Source organism: Sus scrofa, chromosome 1 (genome assembly GCF_054392235.1).
Source record: "Sus scrofa isolate SSC_HxYL_T2T_F1_AM1 chromosome 1, Sscrofa_HxYL_maternal_Yorkshire_Landrace_v2.0, whole genome shotgun sequence".
NCBI lineage: Eukaryota > Metazoa > Chordata > Mammalia > Artiodactyla > Suidae > Sus > Sus scrofa.
In genome coordinates, this window is record NC_139383.1 from 29,693,720 (window position 1) to 29,720,359 (window position 26,640).

The window sequence follows — 26,640 nt, forward strand, 5'->3', positions numbered from 1 at the left end:
TTCTTTTTTTTTTTTTTATTTTCTTTTCCCACTGTACAGCAAGGGGGTCAGGTTATCCTTACATGTATACATTACAGTTACAGTTTTTCCCCCACCCTTTCTTCTGTTGCAACATGAGTATCTAGACATAGTTCTCAATGCTATTCAGCAGGATCTCCTTGTAAATCTATTCTAAGTTGTGTCTGATAAGCCCAAGCTCCCGATCCCTCCCACTCCCTCCCCCTCCCATTAGGCAACCACAAGTCTCTTCTTCAAGTCCATGATTTTCTTTTCTGAGGAGATGTTCATTTGTGCTGGATATTAGATTCCAGTTATAAGTGATATCATATGGTATTTGTCTTTGTCTTTCTGGCTCATTTCACTCAGTATGAGATTCTCTAGTTCCATCCATGTTGCTGCAAATGGCATGATGTCATTCTTTTTTATGGCTGAGTAGTATTCCATTGTGTATATATACCACATCTTCCGAATGTGATTCTTAATGTCTATACTTTCTAATATCCAAAAGGTCATTTAAGTTTATAGATTATTTGTGGGTTTGTTTGTTTGTTTTTTGTCTTTTGGGGGCCACGCCTCAGCCTGGAGGTTCCCAGGCTTGGGGTCGAATCAGAGCTGTACCTGCCAGCCTACATCAGAGCCACAGCAACGCCAGATCCGAGCTGCATCTGCAACCTACACCACAGCTCACAGCAGCACCGGATCCTTAACCAACTGAGCAAGGCCAGGGATCGAACCCATGACCTCATGGTTCCTAGTCGGATTCATTTCTGCTGCACCACAATGGGAATTCCTCATTTGTATTTTTTGAAGTGAGATCTAATGTCTCCAAATTTTTTGTTTTGATAAAAACTTTTTTTCTAGAACCTAATGAAAGATTAGATTCAGTCACATGAACATTCTTCCACTATGAATTGAATAATTGCAAGACCATAGTGCATGTGATTTACTCTAGATATAGTGGTCCTTAAATGTAAGTCCTTAAGACTTACATTTCACTATATCAGGATTCTTAATCAGGCCATACAAATTCATTTGATGATAAATCTGTTTAAAATTTTACAATGAGCGACGAATGAATGAAGTTAAAATATTAAATCTACTTGGCAAAACAAACATCAAAATTAAGCCAGAATAGGGGAGTTCCCGTCATGCATGGCTCAGCAGAAATGAATCTGACTGGCATCGGAGGACGCAGGTTCAATCTCTGCCCTTGCTCGGTGTGTTAAGTATCCAGTTTTGCCATGTAGGTCGCAGATGTGGCTCAGATCTGGCATTGCTGTGGCTGTGGCCTAGGCCAGTGGCTTCAGGTCCGATTCAACCCCTAGCCCGGGAACCTCCCTATGCTGCAGGTGCAGCCCTAAAAAGACAAAAAAAAAAAAAAAAAAAAAAAAAAAAAAAAGTAAGCCAGAATAAAAGACTGTTAAAACACAAGGTTGGCAACAATCAGGAACAAATTACCAAACGTCAAGCTCTCAAAACCCTCTGATGAAGAGTAAAAAACATTTTCCATCTCTAATGAAATTTAGTACTTTTTAGATTGATCGAAAACACATTTGACACAATTATTAGATCATCAGGAAGAGAGGTTCTATTGTAATCTCAAACTTTTAGAGTTTCATTTAGTCTTTCATTAGTAAATTAAGTAAACACTTTGAATGCACCTGGCAATGTGCTTATGGGACTCTAGAGTGCAAGAAATAATGCTAGAAACCTCCCAAATGTTAACTTTAGGATAGTAAAAACAAAAAGATTGTTTTAGACGGGATTTAATTGCTATAAATAAAGCAATTAAAAGATGTATATAACCAAAGAAAGAAATATGATCATTTTAATTGCTTGAGAACCTTATAGACTTTAGAAGAAATTATTCTTTAAAAAAAAAAATTAAAGAACAAGACACTGTAAAAAGAGGGAAAGCTGGAGTTCCTGTCATGGCGCAGTGGTTAATGAATCCGACTAGGAACCATGAGGTTGTGGGTTCGATCCCTGCCCTTGCTCAGTGGGTTAAGGATCCGGCATTGCCATGAGCTGTGGTGTAGGTCGCAGACGCAGCTCGAATCCCATGTGGCTGTGGCTGTGGTGTAGGCCGGCAGCTACAGCTCTGATTAGACCCTTAGCCTGGGAATCTCCATGTGCTGCAGGTGCGGGCCTAGAAAAAGACAAAAAAAAAAAAAAAAAAAAAAAAAAAAGAGGGAAAACTAAGACATCCATCATCCTAAAAAGGAATGGAACAGTTTCTAGTCTGCCTATTACTTCCTTGCTTTGTCTATAGATAGTATGTATATTTTTACATTTGCAATTACAGTGATTGAACAATTCTGCATTTGGCTTTTTTTCATATAATTATGTTCTAAATATTTTCCATATTGCTACAGAGTCTTCACAATATTTATTTTTAGTGATGGCATAATATTCCATCAGATTGCTTAAACATTCCTATGCTATTGCAATTTTAGTTTATTCTCAAATGATTTTTTTTTTAAATCTAATTGTCAGCATTATGGACTAAAATTCAGTACTGTGATTTTATTTTTTCATCATTTTAGTATATGCTGATTTCACCAATTGATTAACTGTGAAAAGAATCCTCAGAAGTTTCAAAGAGCATGGAAAAGACATATTGAATAAGGATGAATTTCAAGCATTCGATAACAAGTCTCATAACATTCAAACACTTGTTAAAACTGGATTCAGCGTGCCTGGGTCCTGTCTTTGCATCTTGGGGATATTTGCTTCATTTCTCTGTGCCTCTGTTTTCTTATCTGCAAAATGGGATTAGTACCTATCTTGTGAGACTATTCTGAGGACTAAACAAAACAATGCATGTTAAACACTTAGAACAGTGCCTTTTATATTTAAGGTGCTATATAAATGTCATTCTTTTTAAAAAATTGTTACTAAAATGTAGTTGATTTACAATATTCTCTCAATTTCTGCTCTACAGCAAAGTGACCCAGTCATACGTATATATATGTTCTTTTTCTCATGTTATTCTCCATCATGTTCTATCACAAGTGATTGGATATAGTTCCCTGTGCTATACAGCAGGACCCCATTGACTATCCATTCTATACGTAATAGTTTGCATCTACTAACCCCAAACTCCCGGTCCATCCCACTTCCTCCCCCCACCCTTGGGAACCACAAGTCTGCTCTCCATGTCTGTGAGTCTGTTTCCGTTCTGTAGATAGGTTCATTTGTGCCATATTTTAGATTCTACATATAAATGATACCATATGATAATTGTCTTTCTCTTTCTGACTTTCTTCCTTTAGTATGAGAATTTCTAGTTACATCCACATAGCTGCAAATGGCATTATTTCGTTCTTTTTAATGGCTAAGAAGTATTCCATTGTGCATATGTACCACATCTTCCTAATCCATTCATCTGTTGATGGGCGTTTAGTTTGTTTCCATGTTTTGGCTATTGTGAATAGAGCTGCTATGAACATAGAGGTGCATGTATCTTTTTGAATTGTAGTTTTGTCTGGATATAAGCCCGGGAGTGGGATTGCTGGATCATATGGTAGTTTTATATTTAGTTTTCTAAAGAATGTTCATACTGTTTTCCATAGTAGTTGTACCAGTTTACATTCCCCCCAACAGTGTAGCAGGGTTCCCTTTTCTCCACATCCTCCCCAGCATTTGTTATTGGTAGACTTATTATTGATGGCCATTCTGATCAGTGTGAGGTGGTACCTTATTATAATTTTGATTTGCATTTCTCTAATAATTAGTGATGTCGAGCATTTTTTCATGTTCCTGCTGGTTACCCATATGTCTTCTTTGGAGAAATGTCTGTTTCGGTCCTCTGCCCTTTTTTCAATTGGGGTGTTTGGGGTTTTTTTTTGTTTTGTTTTTTTTTTTTGCTGTTGAGTTGTATGAGTTGTTTGTATATTTTGGAGATTAAGTCCTTGTTGGTTGTATCATTTGCAACTATTTTCTCCCATTCCATAGGTTGTCTCTTCATTTCTTTTTAATGGTTTCCTTTGCTGTGCAAAAGCTTGTACTTTTGATTAGGTCCCATTGGTTTATTTTTGTTTTTATTTCTATTGCTTTGGGAGACTGATCTAAGAAAACATTTGTATGGTTTATGTTAGAGAATGTTTTGCAAATGCTATTTTTTTAATATTAGAATATCTTTACAGGAGTTCCCTGGTGGCCTAGAGGTTAAGGATCCAGCATTGCCACTCCTCTGGCTCAGGTCATTGCTGTGGCAGGGGTTCAATCCCCGGCCCAGGAACTTCTCTGCAGGCATAGCCAAAAATAAAATACAGTAAAATACTATCTGAGTTTCTAGTGTGGCTCAGGGGTAACGAACCTGACTAGTGTCCATGAGGAAGTGAGTTAGATCGCTGGCCTTGTTCAGTGGTTAAGGATCTGGCATTGCTGTGAGCTATGGTGTAGTTCGCAGATGTGGCTCAGATCCCGCATTGCTGTGACTGTGGCTGTGGCTGGCAGCTACAGTTCAGATTCAACTCCTAGTGTGGGAACTTCCATAAACCACAGGTTTGGCCCTAAAAAAAAAAAAAAAAAAAAAAAGAGAGAGAGAGAGAGAGAGAAGAAGAGTTGAAGTAAAATAAGCTCCAAAACTATGTACCAAGCAAAACACTTGGACATTCAAAAATATTTCAGAATCCACACAACAGCCTGGAAGGAACTATTATTACTCTAGTTTTGCAGATGGGGAGAGAGACTCAGCAAGATGAAATGACTGGTCAAAAAAGAAGCACTCCTGGAAAGTCAGTGACCAGCCCTGATTGATTCAGGTTACATTAAGACTTGAGAGATGGAGAAATTGTGAACCTCCTTTCATGAGTGTCCATCCCACCATATTTCCCACCGAAACCTCATGAAACACCAAAGGAGGTAAAATGCATTTGCTTTTTCTTTTCTTTGGCACTTTATAGGTACGAAGATGGATCAAGAGCCCCATGGTCAGTGTGGACAAGCATCCGAGCCCCAGCCTAAAGTACATGGGCCCCTCCGCGGTGCACATGCCGCCTGGGGAGCCGGACTTCGAGCCCTCCTTGTGTCAGACGTGCCTGGGAGACCATGCTTTCCAAAGAGGGGTTCTCCCTCAGGAGAAGGAATCGTGCTCATGGGAAACGCAGTCTGGGTGTGAAGTAAGTCTGCTCTGGATCTGTTCTCCTGAAAGGATTCTAGGCCTCTGTGTTTCTTGCATTTATGCCATGGTTATGTACCTTCCCCCCATTTTTTTAAGGGTGTATTTATAAACTTCCAAGGATATAGACTTGTGGCCTTTGTTAGTTCATTGTATTGTACTAATTATTTTTTAAACAAATTTTACTTTTTTTTTTTTTTCTTGTCTTTTTGCCATTTCTTGGGCTGCTCCCGTGGCATGTGGAGGTTCCCAGGCTAGGGGTCCAATCGGAGCTGTAGCCACCGGCCTATGCCAGAGCCATAGCAACACAGGATCCGAACCGCGTCTGCAACCTACACCACAGGTCACGGCAACGCCAGATCCTTAACCCACTGAGCAAGGACAGGGATCGAACCCGCAACCTCATGGTTCCTAGTCAGATTCGTTAACCACTGAGCCACAACAGGAACTCCTTCAAATATTACTTTTTAGAGTAGGTTTCAGTTCACAACACAATTGAGAGGAAGGCGGAGAGAGTTCCCAATCATCCCTGCCCTCACACCTGCCTAGTCTCCCCCACTATCAACAGCCTCCTCCCCGAGGCATACATTTGTTAAAGCTGATGGACCTGCGTTGACACATCATCACTCTAAGTCCATAGTTTACATGAGGATTCACTCTAGATGTTGTGTATTCTGCAGTTGGGACAGATTTATAACGGCACGTATCCATCTTTGAAGCATTGTTTCTCTGCCCTAAAAATCCCTTGTGCTCCACCTATTCATCCTTCTCCACCCCCCAACCATGAGGCAACCACTGGTCTTTTTAATTCTCCATAGGTTTTGCCTTTTCAAGATGCCATATAGTTCAAATCATGCAGTATCTTATCCTAATTTTTAATGCTATTCCAAGACTAATACAACAATGCCTTAGTCAACTAGAAATTCTTTGTCAGTTCTCTGATCACACAGAGATCAATTCTTGTATGATGCAAGAAATGTATCATTACAGTCTTTCAAGTTTGTAGCCTCTATTGAAATATTTAGCTCAATATGACTTAACCCGTAACCAAGAACCATATCAAGCTTTCACTATTTTTTGCATGCATACTCAAATTTTTCATATCTACTCATATTTTTACCAATTTATTTTTCTCTGCTATTCCAAGAGTTTTGCTTTTTGTTTTTGAATCTTAATAACCCAGGAAAGCCAGATAACTAACTCAGCTTGCAGATTCTAAAATTTCAAAAATATAGGGTTGTATTTTTCATTCATTTATTTTGACTTTTTAAAACATTAGATTAAATGTTTATATTATTTTTATTATCATCTTTTTTTTTTTTTTTTTTTGGCTTTTTAGAGCCTCATCTGCTGCCCATGGAAGTTCTCAGGCTAGGGGTCAAATCAGAGCTGCAGTTGCCAGCTTCGCCACCGTCACTGCAATGCCAGATTCAAGCCACATCTGCTACCTACACCATAGCTCACAGGCAACACCAGATCCTTAACCCACTGAGCAGGGCCAGGGATTGAACCCACATCCTCATGGATGAATGTGGCATTGCTGTGGCATTGCTGTGGCTATGGTGGTAGCTAGCTGCTGCAGCTCCAATTTCACCCTTAGTTTGGGAACTTATATGGGCCACAGGCGCAGCCCTAAAAAACTTTTTTTTAAAAAAGTAAAATGACAGAACATGTTATTACAAAGTACAATTAATTGCAAGTGATTTTTCCAATATAATGTTTCAAACCAGCATAAGATGATAAATGTTAATAACTGCACCTTCTTTTTTTTTTAAGTAAGCATTTTCCAGAGATAAGGAATCATTTTTGCTGCTACAAGGAAAGATAAAAACACCTGAATCTGAATTCCTTTTAACCCTGGGTTATGCAATGTCTCAGAAACATTTACCTCATGAAAATGTAGTAACTGCCGGCCTACTTTCTTGGGTTATTAAGAATATTAAATGAGATACGTATGAAATATTTCATAAACTGTAAGTGCAAATATAAATCACCATTGCTTATGTTTGCTGATTTCTGTATTAGCTAAGCCTGTGAATCTGTAATCCTGCTTTATATCTCCATGACAAGGTTAGAAGTTTGCTGAGCTATGGACATTTGTCACAGGGCATTTGTTGTTCAACTAGACATTGGCTTAACCCCACATTGGTCATAAAAGGCAATAAAAATTTTTTCTGTAAAGGGCCAGATAACAACTATTTTAGGCTTCCGAGGCCATACAGTCTCTGTCACTTCTGTTCAGCTCTGTCCTTGGAGGGAAGGCAGCCAAAGATAACATAGAAATGAAGGCGCCTGACTGTGTCCGAATAAAACTTTTATTTACGGACGCACATGGTTGGTCCACTAGCCATCATTTGTAGACTCTTGGACTCTCAGAGTCTAAAAGAGTTTGCCAGCTCCTTAGAGTCTGCAGAACTATTCATGACTCAGAGGTAGAGAGAGCGCTCTGAAAATCTATCCAGGGCACCAGTGCCTGGTCCTAGATGTTCCCCGGAGGGCCTCCTGTATGCCCAGCTCTTAGGAGGAGGCTAGATTAATGAACAAATGGAAACAAGAAACAAAGAGTTGGATGGAACTTTTTTTTTTTGCTTTTTAGGACCACATCTGCAGAAGCTTATGGAAATTCACAGGCTAGGGGTCAGATCAGAGCTGCAGCTGCCCGCCACAGCCACAGCCCCAGCACAGCCAGATCCACGCCTCATCTGTGACCTATTACCCACAGCTCATGGAAACACCGGATCCTTAACCCACTGAGCGAGGCCAGGGATGGAACCCTCATGGATACTCGTTGGGTTGTAACCCACTGAGCCATGATGGGAAGGGAAGGAACTTAAAGCAACATTGTGATTCCTCTTTTTACTTTATCTAAGACTATAGGTGACTCCATCTCCAATTCACAATGGAGTACCTGGTTCCGACTTTGCTGGCTTTTTTCCTAAGGTAGCCACCAACTGAGAAGACACTTACATTTTAACAATTTAAAAATTAATCTAGGAGTTCCCGCTGTGGCTCAGTGGGCTAAGAACCCAACATGGCATCTGTGAAGATGCAGGTTTAATCCTTGCCCTTGCTCAGGGGGTTAAGCGTCCAGTGTTGCCACAGCTGCAGCCTAGGTCATAGATGCAGTTCCAATCCAGAGTTGCTGTGGCTGTGGCAGCTGCAGCTCCCATTTGACCCCTAGCCTGGGAATTTCCATATGCTGCAGGTGGTGGCCCTAAAAAGACAAAAAAATAATAATAATAATCTATATTTTGTTTTCCTTTAGGGACTAAACCATGAAATAGTTCTTTGAGAAGGCATGTCTGTCCTTTCAGGAAATGGAGTTGTGTGCTGAGGAGATGGAAAGCCTGTTAGATGCAGAGGCCCAGTAGTAAAGACCTCATGTTTTCCCCTGGCAACTCCTGATGTGGATTATTTTAAGCAAGTCATTAATTCATCCTTCTTGCCTATGTCCCTGCCTATGAAAATTGAGATTATTCATGCTTGCCTTTGAGTTTATTTCTAGAAGTTTTTTGGTACTTTGCTGATGAGATGGAATTTTTTAAAAAAAACTATGTAAATATAAATTTATGGAGTCAGGCACCCCACATTCTGGTACCAGCTCTGCCCCAAGGTCAATATATGAACTTGAGCATGTCCAAAAGCTCTCAAACATCATATGATGGGCCTAACCTAATTAACTCAAAAGCCGTTTTTAGTCTGAAATCCTGTGGTTAGAATTTGATGACCTATAAATGAAAATAAACTGCATTTGATATATAAAGATACAGCGTAGAAAATGAGGTGAGAATGTTTTAAACAAAATAGGAAAGCAAAGAACAAGTCCTTTATGATTAACTGTTTTTTTTTTTTTAATTCTGATTTCAAAAATAGTACATTCTAAATGCCTTTAATGGCCAAAAAATCGCTAAGGGTTATATCACAGTTTGTTTGTGCCAGGCCTTGCCAATTGTCTAATTAGTAGCCTTTAGACATGTTTCTCCCATGGAAGAAACTGGGATACACGCATTGCCAATAAGTCACCCAGAAGAACAGCAATTTTGTGATGTTATTGGTCATGCTGTCTAAATAGGCTGTTTATTAAACAGACCTTTCTGGGACTGAGATGGGAAGAGGATAACTTAGACCTGTGTCAGCTGTTACCAAATAATGCATGCCAGTGAAACTCCAGTTGAAGTCAACTTTTAGGCCATGAAGAGATGGAAACCAAAGTAATTTTTCCACGGCTGCAGGCTGACTAAATATATTTATAAACTCTTCTGCAGCAGATTTCTCACAGCACCTTCAATATCCTGATCAACCCGGCTGGAAGGAAAGGAAAAGAGTGTTTTGAAGGGGGAGTGGGGAATGTGAGAAAAGCATGCGGTTGGATCAAGATGGCAACCTGAACATTTAAGGTCATCTTTTCTTGCCTTAAATAACAGAAAACACACACATTTTTTTCTTCTTCTTTTTTTTTGGGGGGGGGGAGGGCACAACTGAGGCATATGGACGTTCCCAGAAGAGGGGTCAAATCAGAGCTGCAACTGGCAGCCGACACCACAGTCACAGCAACCCAAGATCCGAGGTGCATCTGCGACATACACCAATCCTTAACCCACTGAGCAAAGCCAGGGATCAAACTGGCATCCTTATGGATACTAGTCAGGTTCTTAATCTGATGTGCCACACACACACACACACACACACACACACACACACTCATTTTAATTTATAGTGGTGCTAGAAAAAGTTATGCCACTGTATGGATAAAGAATAATTAAGAACCCCTGAGAAACAGAAGGCAAGTAGGATTATGAGGTTGGTGAGAAAACTACAGTCCATGATGATCACATCAAAGAACAGATATGACAGATGTGGACACTGCAAGTTTATGTATTCAAAAGGAGCCAGTAAGTTAGAAAATGTTCCAGGCAAGGCCTAATAGAAGGAAAGCATTGTTAATAATATAAATGTCAGAAAAAATACAATGTAAGACCAAAAAAATTGAAAGGAACAAAGAGGAATACTTCCCATTGATGAAAGATAGCTACTAAGAAGATAAAACATTCACCAACCTGTATTCACTGAAAAACATAACATGGAAATATTTAAAACAAATAATAGAAATATCAAAAAAATCGAAAATTTATGTCAAGGAAAACATTTTTGTCATACTTCTCCTAGGAATTGCCAGTTCAGGAGGACTGATAATATGTAAGGATAAAGGCTTTTCATAAAACAATTAATCAAATCTGATTTATGCTGAGATTTGTATCTAATCAACAAAGAATATACTTTAAGCATACATGGAACAGTTAGTTATAAAAACTGACCAAGAATTAGATCATGAATCATATCTCATCACATTCCAAAAAGCAGAAATTACAGAGGTCATACTAGCTAATTACAATTTGATAAAATTAGAAACTAAAAACAATGCAAGAGCCAATCTGTCACCCTCAGCCAATCCACCCACCTGGACTTCACAAGCACTCTTTCTATAACTCTGGGCTTAAAGAGGAAATTTAAAAAAAAAAAGTAAAAGCTATTTTAAGTACTTACAGTACCACCAGGGAAATGCAAATTGAAACAGCAAAATTCCATTTGTTTTTAATCCATCTGATTGTCAAAGATTGAAAAGACTGATAATGTCATGTAGGTAAAAGAACAGGCCAAAACAGAAGGATTTTTTGGCAATACTCCTCTACTAGAAATTTTAAAGAGTTCTCATTGTGGCTCAGCAGGTTAAGAACCTGATGTAGTGTCCGTGAGGAAGCAGGTTCAATCCCTGGCCTTGCTCAGTGGGTTAAGGATCTGACGTAGGCTCGCAGCCACAACTCTGATTCAGCCCCTATCCTGGGAACTTCCATATGCCGCAGGTGTGGCCTTAAAAAAATTTTTTTTAATCTCATGCCTTTTAACTTAGCAAATCTCTGTCTTTACCTAGAAACATACTTGCTTGTGTTGATAGTGGGGACAGGCACAATGATATCCAATGAAGTATGGAGATGGTTTTTAAAAAATGGAAACATTAGTGGATAACAAAATTATAAACTGGTAAGGAATTATTAACTATGGATTAATCATGCTATGGAATACTCTGCAGCAGTTGAAAAGAATGAGCTCAAGTTCCCATTGTGAGGCAGCAGGTTATGGATCCAGTGTTGCTACAGCTTTGGCGTAGGTCACAGCTGTGGTTTAGATACAATCCCTGGCCCGAAAACTTTGATATGCTGCAAGGGCAGGGGAAAAAAAAAAGAAAGAGCTCTGGAGTTCCCTGATAGCCTAGTGGGTTAAGGATCTGGTGTTGTCACTGCTGTAGCATGGGTTCAATCCCTGGCCTGGGAACTTCCATATGCCATGGTCATGGCCAAAAAAGGGGGCAGGGGGCGCTGTGTGTGCTGATTTAACTCAAGGTATTTAAAGTTAGAAAAGCAAATGGAAGATGAATATGTATATAACATCATTATAATTTTTTTAAACTTGGTATTTCTCTTTTCATGTCTTTCTCTTCTCATGTCTGTGCCTGTGTATGTATCTTATGAGTGTACGTGTGTGTCTGCGTAAATGCAAATGAAAAGATCAGGAAGTATATATATCAAACTGAAATGGTGATTACAGTTTTCCAGGGATTCCAGTGGAGAGATGATGAGATGGGGGTGAGTAGTCAAGGACTTCAGCTTTGTCTATATTAGTTGAATTTTTCAAGACCATATTCATATTGGGCCTGGGAAAAAATACCTTGGGTTTGGTGAAAATACCACGCCCACCAGGAAACTTACTGTAGAAAGTGACATTGCGTAGATAAAATTAAAAACAAAAAACCAACAACGACAGCAACAATCCAAAAAAGCAAAGTTATGGCTCAGTGGTATTGGTTGAAAGTCAAGCATCTTCACAAAGACGGTTTCACAGCACGAGACCATATCCCATCACTGCACTACAAAGAAAGGCACCTGGAGGGAAATGGAAACACAACAGTATTTGTGCTCCCACAGAGCCCTCCTTATCCTACTGCCTGTCAATCATTCTGCCCTGCCTGGTGTGTGTTTGTTTATATGCATGTCCACTCATTCTCTAAGCTTCCCGCAGTTTTTAATCTAGCACGTTCATTTTCCTCTTCTCCCTGGGCCTTGCCTACCTGCTAAAAATTAATGCGCCTTTTTATTTCCCTTTTTGCCTTTATTAGCTAAAATGGAAATTTTGTGCATGCAATTTTTTTTTTCTTTTTTCTTTTTTTTTTTTGACATGGAAAGGAGAGACTTCGAAAGCTCTGCAGTCCCTGCTGGCTATAAATCAAGTACGTTCCAGAGGCTCTGCACGCTGCCTGAGTCTCATTAACTTTGCCCTCTCACATGGGATAGATTTGGCTGCATGAGGGTTTCTTCAGCCTCCTCTGTCTTTCAGCTGAAGACAGCTCGAAAGGTGCTTAGTCAGCGACCAACAACTGAAGCCAGGGCACCACGTGCTGATTTTCAGACCTGGTGGAGTCAGTCCCCTGGAAAGCGCCACCAACTTGAAGAAATTAACTACATTCGTAACCCAAGAATTAACATTGAGCCTGTGACATGATTAAATGTAAGGTCACTGCCTCTTCCTCCTCCTCGGCAAATCACCACAGACAATAAGAGAAGACACTTTTAATGAAGCCGACTTGACACAGTTCTGGGAGGGCTTGTTCAGCGTTTCAGATGCCTTCCCTCCATCAGTTAGGCTCCCGCTGCTCAAGGAAGAGCACAAAGGTACCTTTCTATTTCATCTCAGAATTCTTGAGCTGTTCCTCAGAAGCCCAGGAAGCTTGCTAGTAAAATGGTCAGCTGAACAATAGTTTCCATATTGACTTTCCCCTTGTCTTGAGTTTTTCTGGGCTTTCTTAAGAAAAGGCTACAAAAGACAGACTTAAGTCATCCAGATGGCTTTATAGGTTTCTGGTTTCCTTCAATACATAGTACAAAATGGGTTTGGGGAAAGGCTTATAGGGAATAAAATAATAGTGCTTCAAATTGCCCTCCCCCCCTTCCCAGTTTTCAGTTCTTGGCGTGATGTTTCACGGTCTCTGGGGGATGCCTGGTGACGTCTAAGCTTATCAGCCACAGTCGTCCTTGTTCTTCTCCAAATCTGAAGCCATGTAATCTTTGAGAAGGCATTGATCACATAAAAGATTGGAGCACTAATGGAGGGACAAGAAAATGCCCTTTTCTTTTGCTTAGTATACTTAGAATGCGACAGAGTGGATGACATTCTCTCCAGAACCAGAAAAACCTGGGTTCCACATCCAGCTCTGCCACTGGCAGGTCACATGACCATCCACCAGATTTGATCTTTGCAGGCTGACTCCCAAACCCAGAAGAATAAAACAGCACCACCTACCTCTTCCAGCCGATGAGAGGATGGGGATCAAATGAGAAAGCACTTGTGGAAACTTAACACAAAAAAAAACAGCCCTATAAACAGCATTTGAAATATTATTAGTTGGCAAATACACTTAAAGGTAATAAAGCAAGTAAATTAGTCTTAAGCAAAACTCTCATCGCAACTACAAGCTTTCCTAATTATAGCAGTAGTAATGACAACAGCCACAAAGAATACTACCTGGAAAATACGTGTTGGGAAACATTAAAAATAACTTATTTAGTGGCCCACTTAGGAGAATGAACATCCCCTTAATCACTATTGCCAATATTTGTCTGATTATTGTTATCCTAAGATTGAGGTAGAATTGGGAAAAAATAGTTGTATCCCTAAAAGAACTTGGAAATATTTTCCTGAGAAAGGCAGCATTAAAAAAAAAAAAAAGTAGGAGTTCCCATCATGGCTCAGTGGTTAACAAATCCGACTAGGAACCATGAGGTTGCAGGTTTGATCCCTGGCCTTGCTCAGTGGGTTAAGGATCCGGTGTTGCCATGAGCTGTGGTGTAGGTTGCAGACGCGGCTCGGATCCCGCATTGCTGTGGCTCTGGTGTAGGCTGGTGGCTACAGTTCCGATTGGACCCCTGGCCTGGGAACCCCCATGTGCCGTGGGAAGCAGCCCTAGAAAAGGCAAAAAGACAAAAAAAAAAAAAAAAAAAATGTATTTTAGGCAAGGGTATATAAAATAGAGGAAACTCGACTTGTTTCTCTTGAAAAATTTCAATATTTTTTCCTTTGTTCTACAGTTATTTAGAACAAAGGAATTCCCGTTGTGGCTCAGCAGATTAAAAACCCAACTAGTACTTATGAGGATGTAGGTTCACTTCCTGGCCTCATTCAGTGCATCAAGGATCCAGCATTGCCACAAGCTACAGCGTAGGTCACTCAGGCGGCTTGGATCTGGCATTGCTGTGGCTGTGGTGCAGGCCGGCAGCTACAGCTCTGATTCAACCCCTGGCCTGGGAACCTCCATATGTCATGAATGTGGCCCTAAAAAAGAAAAAAAAAAAAAAAAAGTGTCCTAACTACCTTACAATTCAAGCGTTTCTATTTGGCTAAGAATCAGGAAAGATTGCTTTGTTATCTTGTAGCTCTTGCTGAGAGCTACTGGTTAGGTGAAATTTCCATTTTTAGAGTTTATATGCCTTTATTACAAATCTATCTCCTTACTGACTTTTCCCCATGATTTTCAAAAATTGTGCAAGATTTATCATAACAGCATTATTGAGACTTAAAATAATTCCATTTTCTTTACCTGCCAACTGTTTTTATTTTTGTGTGTGTTCCCTTTTAGTTTTTACCCGTGTTCTGATATTTGTCCATGATTTTTGTCATAGTATATATATGACAGTGAAGCTGCCTTTTTGGAAACATTTTGTATGTTGTAACAAATTTACGAATTATTATGGTTAACATTGCATCAAATTGATATCATTTAATGTAACCATAGACCTATTTTTAGCCCTTTCGTTTTATTTTTTTTCTCAATTTAAGACTGCAAACAATTTTCCTCCTCCATTTGAATAACCTTAGAATGAGTTGAACTTTAGTATACATTCCCAGTAATGGAGTAGTTTAAAGATAATTATGGTTCTTGTCAAAATACTTTCAAGACCAATTTAGGAGTCAAATCAATAAGAATGTCACAAGCATTATATGAATAAACCTTACTCCACTAGCCCTTTATCCCTTGAAGTTAGTGGCATGTTTTCATTTTTGTTCATTTAGTGAAATGATACTTTAGTGATATGATATGAATTTCTTTGATATGAATTCTATGATATGAATTCCAAAAAAATTAAGGAATGTTTCTTTTTTAATTTATTACTTATAGTTCTTTATGGGAACTGTACTGTTCTATCATTTCCTCATTATCTCTTGTAATTTTCCATTTATTTTTGTCAATTTAAATGGAATTATTTCTAGGTAGGTTCACATTTTCTTTCAACTTTTTCTTGTGTGTAGACAATGGCAGATCCTTAACCACTAAGCCACCAGGGAACTCCTTGACTTTGTTTGTGTGAATCTGTGGCAGATTTTTTTCCCAACCTAAGTCTTGGGGGTTTTTGTTTGTTTGTTTTTGTCTTTTTAGGGGCATATCCATGGCACATGGAAGTACCCAGGCTAGGGGTCAAACTGGTGCTGCAGCTGCTGGCCTATGCCACAGCCACAGCAATGCCAGATCCAAGCCTCATAAGCGACCTGTGTCACAGCTTGCAGCAATGCCAGACCCTTTAACACACTGAGTGAGGCCAGAGATCGAACCCTCATCCTCATGGATACTAGCCAGGTTCTTAACCCGCTGAGCCACAATGGGAACTCATCTTGGTTATTATAGCCACAAAAAATGCAGCTGGTCTGCTTTTTGAACTATTAGCTTCAAGCTAAAATAAGCATACTTTCTCCCACCCAAAAAGGTAGAGAGCAAGGGCCTGTTGCCAAGGGAAGGATTACGTGTGAGGGGATGCCAGGTCCTGAGTGATTATGGCTTTCTGTCTGCCACGTGCACTTTTGCATCTGGCCAGACAGCTTGATAACCAGGATGCTGGCTCCTCCTCGCCCAGGCATATTTCTGTGTTTCCAGCCCATGTTTCCAGCGCTCTTAGAGCCAGGAGGCCACCTCCACCCATCTCAGTGCTGAGCTTCTCTTCCAGAGGTGAGGGCTGAGAATCAGAGAGTAACTCTGCCAGGATCGGGGCACAGGAGGCGGCAGCGTGGCTTCCAGGTCACCAGCTTTCCCTTCTAGGCGCTGACCAAAGGATTGCTTTATCCACAACCTGGCGCCCGCTTCTGCTGTATTTAAGCACGTGATTCAAGTCACAAGAATTAAATTTGAGAGTCAGACTTTGGAATAAAACAAGTTTATGCCTGCATTCATAGCTCACTTCATTTTGATTACCTAAGCTCTCTTAGGAGTTACATCCCACCAGTATGCCTGATTCCCAGGAGGGGAGCCTGGAAAGGGATAAGGGAATCCATCCAGGCTCTTGAGGACATAAAATATTCCCGGAAAGTTATTCCCTGTCCTCTTCTGGAAATCTTCAGCCAGTGGTTACACTTACCCTTGGATTGGAGCATATTTTGTTGGCTCGTGTATGTAACCAAATCTATCCTGCTTCTAATTAAACTTATTGCTTTTAGTATAGTCTTTCCCAGAAACCATATGGCTATTTTCCACTATAATAATATCCTTTCTTAGTAGTTTTGAGACTTTAAAATTTTTAAAAGAACCCTTTTTACAAACTACTAAAAATCTACCAGCAAGAACAGAATTTAAGGGGTAAAGCAAAGTTTAATGTATGCTACTTAATTTTTTTGTCATTATTTCTCTTTTTTTCCCTCAACGTTTACAACTATATTTTCCCCCTTGGATTGCTTATGGAAAAGATAGAATTTAACCTATCGAGCAGCATCCCTGTGGTGTAAACTACTCTGTAAAAAACAAGTTAGGAGTTCCTGCTATGGCATACAGTGTTAAGGACTGGGCGTTGCCACAACTGTGGCATAGGTCGAAACTGTGGCTCTGATTCGATCCCTAGTCTGGGAACTTCCATATGTCACTGGGAACAGCCAAAAGTGGGGAGTGGGGAGAGGGAAGCCTTCCTGCTATGGCTCAGTGGGTTAAGAATCTGACTAGTATCCATGAGGATGCAGGTTTGATCGCTGGCCTCACTCAGTGGGTTAAAAGATCTGGCATTGCAGAGTGCTGTGGTGTAGGACACAGACCTGGCTCAGATCTGGCATTGCTGTGGCTGTGGCATAGGCTGGTAGCTGCAGCTCCAATTTGACCCCTAGCCTGGGATCATCTATATCCCCCAGGTTCAGCCCTAAAATCACACACACACACACACACACAAAGTTAAACAAAAATGTGAAGCATTTTGAGAAATATTTAATAACTTATTTTGTTTTGTTTTGTTTTTTCTTTTTATATCCATATTTGCAGCATATGGAAGTTCCCCGGGTAGGGATCAAATTGGAGCTGCAACTAAGGCCAACGCCACAGGCACAGCAACACTGGATCTGAGCCACATTTTCGTCTTGGATTTTTGTTGCACCCTATGACAACACAAGATCCTTAACCTACTGAACAAGGCCAGGGATCAAACCTGCATCCTCACAGAGGCTATATGGAGTCCTTAACCCACTGAACCACATGGGAACTCCTAATGATAACTTCTTAAAACAGCATAACTTCACTGTAAACTTTACCTTTAGGGCCCTAAGAAGACTCTTATAAACCTTCTAAAGCAAAAGGAAGGAAAAATGATTAATATCGCCTTGATATTTCCTATTCACACAAAGAAATTGCTTCTCGTTCATTCTGCTTACACAGAGAGACTTGGATAAACACCTGAATGTGCCAAGACACACATTTGCCCATGGTGTTCATGATAAATAAGTCCTTCTATTTTCGCTTGTCTTTGTGAGCTAATAAATAAGTCAATCTATTTCTAGGCAAGATTCTAGCAAAGCTCAAAGTGGATGACTTCATCTTTTTAGAGAATCATCACAGCCTAGGAGTACACCGATATTATGTAAGTGACTCAGCTGTACTCCATAGGAAGATTAAACTTTTCTTATCGACCTTGGGTAACAGACTTTGGTATAAGAACGTTAAAAATCCCTTTGAGGTCAAGCCAAACATTATAGCTTGCTATCTATAATTTTAGTGTACTTTTCCAATGTCCATCAGCCTTGATAACTATAAATATACAACTCTATACTCAATTCACTTTTGTGCTGGTAGGTGGTTTTACTTCTGAGCTGATTTTTTTTTTTTTTTTTTTTTTTTTTTTTGGGCTATGCCCATGGCATGTGGAAGTTCCCAGGCCAGGAATCAAACCTGTGCCACAGAAGTGACCCAAGCTGCTGCCATGACCACTCCAGATCCTTAGCCAACCACACCACAAGGGAATTCCACTTCTGAGCTGATTTTAAAATGGCCTTTCCTTGAAAGAGTCACCTAAATTTCTTCCTTGAGGGAAAATGCAAGAATTCAGCACCTCTAGCTGGGTTCGATAAGGAGCTGACAGGTGGCTCTCAACACAAGAGCAGGGGTTATAAACCTGTGTAGATTAGAAAATACTAAATACATCAATTTGGTCATGCCCAAGAAAAGAGAAGAAAAGAAAAGAGAGAAATTACAAGAGAGACCATTACAGTTCTCTTCTTGGTTGAGCACGGCAGTATCAGCAGCACTGAATTATTTTTAAAACAATCTGATATCAGCATGAAGGCAGACCTTTCAGGTAGTAACCACCTATGCAAAATGCCCCGAGGGACACCAGAATGTGGAATCCTCTCCCAGCCCACAACACAGCTTTGCTTTGTTCTCTTAACTCACATTTATTATTTTTTTTTCTTTTTGGCTTTTTTTTTTTTTTTTTTTTTTTGCCATTTCTTGGGCTGTTCTGCATATGGAGATTCCCAGGCTAGGGGTCGAATCGGAGCTGTAGCAATGAATTATATATGCAACAGAATATTATTCAGCTATAAAAAGAATGAAATAATGCCATTTACAGCAACATGGATGGACCTATCATACTAAGTGAAATCAGACAGAGAAAGACAAATATATGACATCACTTATATGTGAAAGCTAAAAAAAAAAGACACAAATGAACTTATTTACAAAACAAAAATAGACTCACAGACATAGAAAACAAACTTATACTTATGGCTACCAAAAAGGAAAGGGTAGGGGGAGGGCTAAATTAGGAATTTGTGATTAACAGATATACACTACTATATTTAAAATAAACAGGAGTTTCCTGGTGGCCTAGTGGGTTAAGGATCCTGCATTGTCACTGCTATGGCTCGGGTCGCTGCTGTGAAACAAGTTCTGTCCTGGCACCACAACCTGCCATGGTTGAGGCCCAAAACAAAAACAATACCAAAAACCTATTGTACAGCACAAGGAACTGTATTCAATACCTTATCATAACCTATAATGGAGAAGAATCTGAAAAAGAATGCATACATATAAACAGAATCACTTTTCTGTACACCTGAAGCTAACACAAATTGTAGATCAGCTATACTTCAAAAAAAAAAAAAAAAGTGAAGGATGAGTAAATTGGTGAGGCAGGGAAAGGTGGGGAAGAGAAACTCAGGCAGATGAGACAAATAACCAAAGGCCTGGAGAACTGAAGTGACTTTGTAAATTTGGAGCAAGGAAAGTGAAGCTGAACTGGGCTACAAAGGGTTCAGATCCTTAAGGCTTTTCACAAGGCATTTAAAATAATTTATAAGTATCCTCAGGAAACAAAGATCTATTGAAATGTTTCCATCACAACAGTGTTATCATTCGGCATAAAGAATGGAAAGAGAGAGTCAAATTCCAGAAATTCTTCCACTGAAGATTTATGGCTTTGGATTAAGGTTTATGGCTCTGACCCTGTTGCGAATAAATATGCTTGAGACTTAATACAATAAGCTGGATTCTTGTTTTGCAAAGAAAAACACAGACTCCAGATTTGGAAAGGGGTAACATTAACCAAATTACTAAAACTTCCCTCCCTAGTAAAATGGCGGTGGGGGGGGGAATAAAAAAAAGGAATCGGAAACTGTAAACAAACTTGGTCCTTTGCCAAGCTTGTCCTTGTTTAATAGTGACGGAAGTGAAAAGGTAAAATTAAGATGTGGGAGAACGAAGGCATTTCCAAGAGGAGGGTCCCTGGGGGGAGAGGGGAACCGGGAGAAAGAGAAGAGATACGGGTGGTCACAGGCTTTGCGCCATTTTGGGTTTGACTTGAGGACTCTTGCTGCGTCTTGCAGAGGCAGCGCCTACGTGGATCAGTCAAGGAGGTCTCTCTGTTTGGGATTGATTGTACATGAGTAAGCAAAAAGCTGTCAAAGGCCAAGGAGAGTAGACGTTTGTAAAATGCCTCTGCACGGGCGTCATCAGTCTTTGCATGGGAGATGACACCACTGACCTTGTACCCACGTTGCGTGTGGTTCCTAGCATTAAAGACTGGATTTGTACAGATCCGTTCATACCCTCTTGCCTCATCTCGGGGAAGACGAGTGGACAAATTTTCAGTAGACTTTGAGGGTTAATCTGACTGACCTTCTCTGGGCTTAAACAAGGGGCCTTGGTCTTTCAGCACAATGTTCTAATCGGTTACACGAATCAGATCAATGGTTTGCCATACACACAAGGAGAAGAAAATAACAGAGTTTGAAGAAATGTTTTTTTCCCCCCCTCGGTGATTTGTAACCACTGAAGAATGTGAAAGTTCCAATTTTCTTCATAATTGAAATCATAACAGCTGTGAGAACTTGATATTTATCAAAGATGCGAGGAGGAGCCATACGGCTTTATTTCATGGATTAAGTCTAAAAGCTGTATGTATGTTCACGAAGTCACATAATGGATTGGTAATGGTTACTAAGGATGATAATATTTATTTAGACAAGTCAGAAATACCAAGTACAAAAGATGTTTGAAGCAGAAATGGCATAGACTGTTTCACGAAGGCACAGGCTGGAATTATCTATAATTTCAGTGAATGGCATAAATTCGATGACATAAAGTTGGCCCTGGCTTTCATTTTCACGGGAAGGACAGCTTGTAAATCATCGACATGACTCATGAGTCCCGTGGATGGTGCATCCATCCAGCACCTGTTTTCTCAATCAGTCAAGTTATATTCGGATGCAAATACAAATAACCGTGGTATTATTAACCTCGGCCACCGAAATTAACCTTTCAGTACTGGGAGGATGTGCAAATTTAAGCTAGTCGGGGTCATTTCCTCCTGGTGGCATACACTTAATTAATTTAAAAAAAAAAAAAGTGCTATTTCTTTTTATGGAGCCTCTCAGGGGTGAATGCCATTTTCAGGTTCCGTGTTTGTGGCTTTGTGTGGGCCATAGATAGGTAAATTTTACAAAAGGCCACAGCAGATGTGACTTTGAATTGAGGTCACATGACCAACAGCAGCATGTCACCCTAACCTCACTGTGGGGAAATCCAGGCTTCTCAGTAGCCACACAGGATGTCTGATCAAAAGAGGGATTTTCCCCTCTGCTCTGGAACATACTACTTCCTTCCCCTCCATCAACTCTACCATACAAAAATCTTCTCGAAACAGTTAACGATTTTCCCTGTCGTGACTATATTGTGGAGGCTGGGGCATAGGGACTGAGGGTGGGTGTTGAAAGGCTGGGGTAGAGAAGGGACAGGAAGAACAAGACCCCCTGAGCACTCTGGTCAGCCCATCACATCTCTGGGCATACTACTTGATAGGGACCGATGAAAAAGAAATGATTGCTGGCCCATGTAGATATCAAGCATGGTTTTTGGCGTTGGAACTCAGTTCAGAGCCCAGCACTCACACTTACCAACTGTAACCAAGTGTCTCCATCTATAAAATGGACACTAGCACAAACTGAACAGGGTTGCTGTACAGTTTCAAGGAGAGAATATATAGACAATGACTATATGTCTCTCTGCTTCCATCCCCAACCCCTCCCAAGTTCCCCAAGCCTAAAAGAAACCAAACAGGTCCACACCGTGAGAAGCCCATGGTGATTCTGAATCATGTGTCATGTGCTCCATCTCCTACTTCTCTTCACCTCATACTGTGTGTCCGTAGGATGTACTACACATATTAATCACAAGCCTGTGTCTTGTGTCTTTGTTTGGCAAAAAGAGAATTGAAAGAGGAAGTGGAGGTTGCAAAGCAAGTACCTTATTGAATGAGCTTGCATCAGTGTAACTTTAGTAAAACAAGTGAGCTTTTACTGCTCAAGGGATTTTGGCCACCTATTTCTAGTCTCATTTCCAAATCTCTTGAACAAAACCAGTGGGAAAACTGGAGGAAAGATCTTCGATTTTGCCTTTCTCTGTTGCAAATCTTTTAGTATTCCCACCCCCAACTCTTAAGGTTAGATCTCCCCTAAATACGTACCATGGACAAAAACATAGACGATTTGCTCAATCCACACTCTGTCCTGGAATGTTCTCTCCGAAAAATAATTCCACTGACATTTTTTTCTTGTTGAAAAAAATTGCAGGGAGTTCCCATTGTGGCGCAGCAGAAACACATCCAACTAGTATCCATGAGGATGCGGATTCGATCCCTGGCCTCCCTTAGTGGGTTAAGGATCCAGCACTGCTGTGAACTGTGGTGTAGGCTGCAGACATGGTTCAGATCCTGTGTGGCTGTGGCTGTGGTGTAGGCCAGCAGCTGCAGCTCTAATTTGACCTCTAGCCTGGAACTTCCATACGCCGTGAGTGCGGCCCTAAAAAGACCAAAAAAAAAAAAAAAAAAAGAAAAAAATTGCAGCTCCCTCTGGAAGTTCAGATTCTCTGTATAATCTCAAGATCATCTCAAGCGGGTATGTCTTTATCTTTAATTCTAGGAGATATGAGTCTGCCTGGAAGACTAAACTACTAGGGCCTAAAACATAAGTAAAACTACAACTCCTAGAGGTTTTTTTTTTTATTGTTGTTTAGTTTTCTCACTCAATTTTATTATTTTAAACTTTAATCTCACCAAAACAATTTTTTTTCACCCATGAAGAAAAAAAGACAACAGTGTTTTTCAACATAAATAATAATTATCTACATATTGATGAGCAGCATCTTATGCTTTCTGCGAATAAGCCAAAGGATTTCTTTGTGCAGGGTTAATGAATAATATAGATTAGAAAACCACAAGCAATTTAATTTCTTCAATGGTAATACTTTCATTACTGTACATAGAATGAAAAATAACAAGGCCATAACTTGGCTATAATGAATTTCCCCAATGACACTTTTGTAATTTACTTTTAATGTGCCTCCATTCAGACGATTCAGAAATAAAACTTAATCATTAGTATACTAAAGATGCCATGTATCTTTTTTTTGAAGAAGTAGTTTGCTTTTTTTTTATTACTCAAATGAATTTATCACCTCTGTAGTTGTATAATGATCATAACAATCTAATTTCACAGGATTTCCATCCCACAACCCAAAAGATGCCATGTATTCTTTATCATTCTCATACTGTGATCCATTGTTATTGATTCTACATTTCCTATACCAGAAGCCAAATACCAAACAGGGAAATATATCAATAATGACACGTTTAAGTATTTTTTATTTGGAAGACTTGAGAATCTTTTTAAGAATCTTTTTTTGTTCTTTTGCTTTTCAAATCCCTAGTTGAAATACCTATTCAAACTGTCACTCTGTAATCTAGTTCATACTCAAGGACAGATGGCCGTTTTGAAGATAAAAAAAAAATCTAAATGTTGGAAGAGGTATAAAGCAACATTGGATACATGTCACTGGTTCAAAATAGCTCTACCACTGGCCCAAACCACCTATCTCTGTCACTCTTATTCCTTATTTCAAAGTTGCATTTCAACATTGAGTCGGAAAGACATCTAGGTCAGCCATCCATCCTGACTCCGCTCAGGGCTGCCCGAGCCCCAGCATCACAGCAGGCACTCCAGCTCGCTCGACCCCTGTCACACTTTCATCCCACTCATCTCTGGTCTGTTGTTTATCTCACTTGGTGACACCATTAACCCCTTGCTTTCCCTGGGACACAGCATCCTCTGGGACTGTAGTCAGTAAATGTTACTACCTTGACTCAACTTTTCCTCAAAACCCTCCCTCTGCCCTCTCACTTGGTTATGCACGTTGGCAATACGTGCCCTATATTAAACAGGCTTTGTCGGCCAACTGCGGTTTGACAATAGCCAGGTTAGATTTCTCAGCATCTCCATCTGGGCAACATACTCTGTGAATTCCCTGCAGCGAAGAGCCTCAGCTTTACCCAGATACCTTGAACCAAAAACATCCTATAAAGAAATACCTTGGCGTTCCCATTGTGGCTCAGTGGTAATGACCCTGACTAGTATCCAGAGGTTGCGGGTTTGATCCCTGGCCTTGCTCAGTGGGTCAGGGATCTGGCATTGCTGTGAGGTTTGGTGTAGGTTGCAGACAGGGCTCAAATCCCACATTGCTGTGGCTGTGGCATAGGCCACAACTGCAGCTCCAATTTGACCCCAAGCCTGGGAACTTCCATATGCCATGGGTGCAGCCCTTAAAAGAAAAAAAAAAAAAAAATATATATATATATATATATATGTATATCTTTAGGGAGTTCCCTTGTGGCACAGTGGGTTAAGGATCTGGCATGGCCACTACTGTGGCTCAGGTCACTGCTATGGCTCAGGTTCGATCCCTGGCCTGGGAATTTCCACAGGCTAGGGACGCAGCCCAAAAAAAGAAAAGAAAAGAAAAGAAAGAAAGAATGAAAAGAAATATCTTTAGGAAAGTGCTGCCTTACTTGAGACTTGGCTTCTTACTAAAAATGACAGTTTGCCCAGCACCCCACAGAAGAAATGGTCTCTTCAGGCTTCTCTCCCTGCAGGCCAAGAGCTTGCCTGACACTCTCTGAGAATTTTACCATCTTGACTCAACCACAGCCTTTACTGTCATCACCTCCTAACCTCTAAGATACTTTTCCCCATTCTTTCATCACTTTGGTGGCTGATGCAATGATTTTCTTCCCTACTCTGTCACAAGCAATCACTCTGGGCAAATACACTATTCACACTCATGATTCCGCTAATAACAGTAATGGTGGAAGTAATGATGGCTAATACATGCTTTGTGAATGTCCACTGTGCAGCTATAAGGATCTTTAACACTGGCGTGTTATCTCATTTATTCATTACATGCTCTATGAGCAAGAAGGGTCATTACTTTCACTTTGTTGATGAGGAGAACAACATTATGTAACAAGTCCAAGGATATACAGGATATGAAGTGGTGGAACCAGGATTCAGAGCCATATTTAGCCAACGTACAATGTCGCTCTTCCAACTCTTACCTCTGTCCTTCTACTCCACATCAACTTACAGGCATGTTTGTCTGTTGGGTTTTAGGAGTAGCCTCAACTTCTCCTTCTCCAAGTTTGTATACTCTGCTGTATCCTCTTGACTAAGGCTCTCAGCCCCCATCTCCTTCCTCACTTTCATGGCCATGCCCTTCTCCTTCCCATGCCCTCCAGGCTTTTCTGCATGGTGAAGACCCTTCTTCACCTGCTTCTGAAGCAGCATCCTCTCTCCATCGACCAGAGATTCCCACCATGTGTTTAATGTGGGGCGGACCCCACAAGCTGGGCAGGGTTTGTAGACAGTTTAGAGCAGAGGCGACACTGGCAGGATTGTGAAACACGGGTACCATCATTTGAGAGGGCGTTTGTGCGTGTAACCTTTTGTCACAGCGATCTGGTGCCATCAGGCAACAAGCTATGTCAGAACAGCTTCATGTTTGCTGCCATTCCTTCTTCCACAGTAGTCCTTTCTCTCTGTGCCCAGAACGCATTCTGTAAAATCACAAACTGATGGGATGTTGAGATTAGAAGGGGCCATAAAATTCATACAGCCCAACCCTTTCAGTTTACATATAAAGAACAGAGGCTTGAAGAAGCCCATAAACTGACATGATCAAAAGGAACTACTAAAAGATTAGATAAAGCTAACAGAATCTGCTGACGTCCTTTTTAAAAGGGATTTACTTCACGGCTCTATTCCTTATTTCTTATCTGCCGCGCTCTTGCGGTTTTAGATCCAATTCGGAGCACGTATATTTCTCTGGCTCACTGGCTGGTTGAAAAGCTCATGTGTTATCAGAGGGAAGGAGGGTGCATTGCTTTTCACAGCAGCACAATGAGGCTCTTTCTGTCGGGTGGGACACTTGGTCCAGATTTCCTTTGCACCAGATGGCTGTCCTCCAGAGGCCCCAAAGCTCCTGGGATCATTAGGATTCCAGATGTGCTTGCTACTGTCGAGCTGGGGTAAAGTGACCACAGCTGTCTTCTTGCCAAGTATGTGTTCAGCTTTTAGACTATATTCAGATCTGTTGTTTGGCATATGCTCCTAATGTATATGGGATAGTTTTTACTTTCCATTATGACCCTCAAAATAGGCATTGGGCAGCGTTAAAATAAACTAAAGTATAAGTAGTCTAAAAAAAGCCCCGCTGTATGGCTGGTGTGTTCTAGAAATGTATCCGTGAGTATCTTAGACAATCTAATTCCCAGGTCCCAGCGTTCCAAGGCATCTCCTTTCTTAATACATCGAACTTGTTCTGAATTCAATTATACTCTTTC

At 40.4% G+C, this 26,640-nt stretch overlaps 1 protein-coding gene across 2 annotated transcripts in view; it reads left to right on the top strand.

The window, feature by feature from the left end:
• SGK1 (serum/glucocorticoid regulated kinase 1) overlaps window positions 1-26,640 on the top strand; it is a 128,257-nt gene that overhangs the window by 50,181 nt on the left and 51,436 nt on the right. The window contains exon 2 of one of the 2 annotated variants that reach the window (XM_021078492.2): window positions 4,911-5,126. In XM_021078492.2, the coding sequence (XP_020934151.1) occupies window positions 4,911-5,126 (216 nt within the window). Of the gene's footprint in view, window positions 1-4,910; window positions 5,127-9,493; window positions 11,767-26,640 lie in introns of those variants that run through there. The other variant, XM_005652668.4, reaches the window with a different exon arrangement.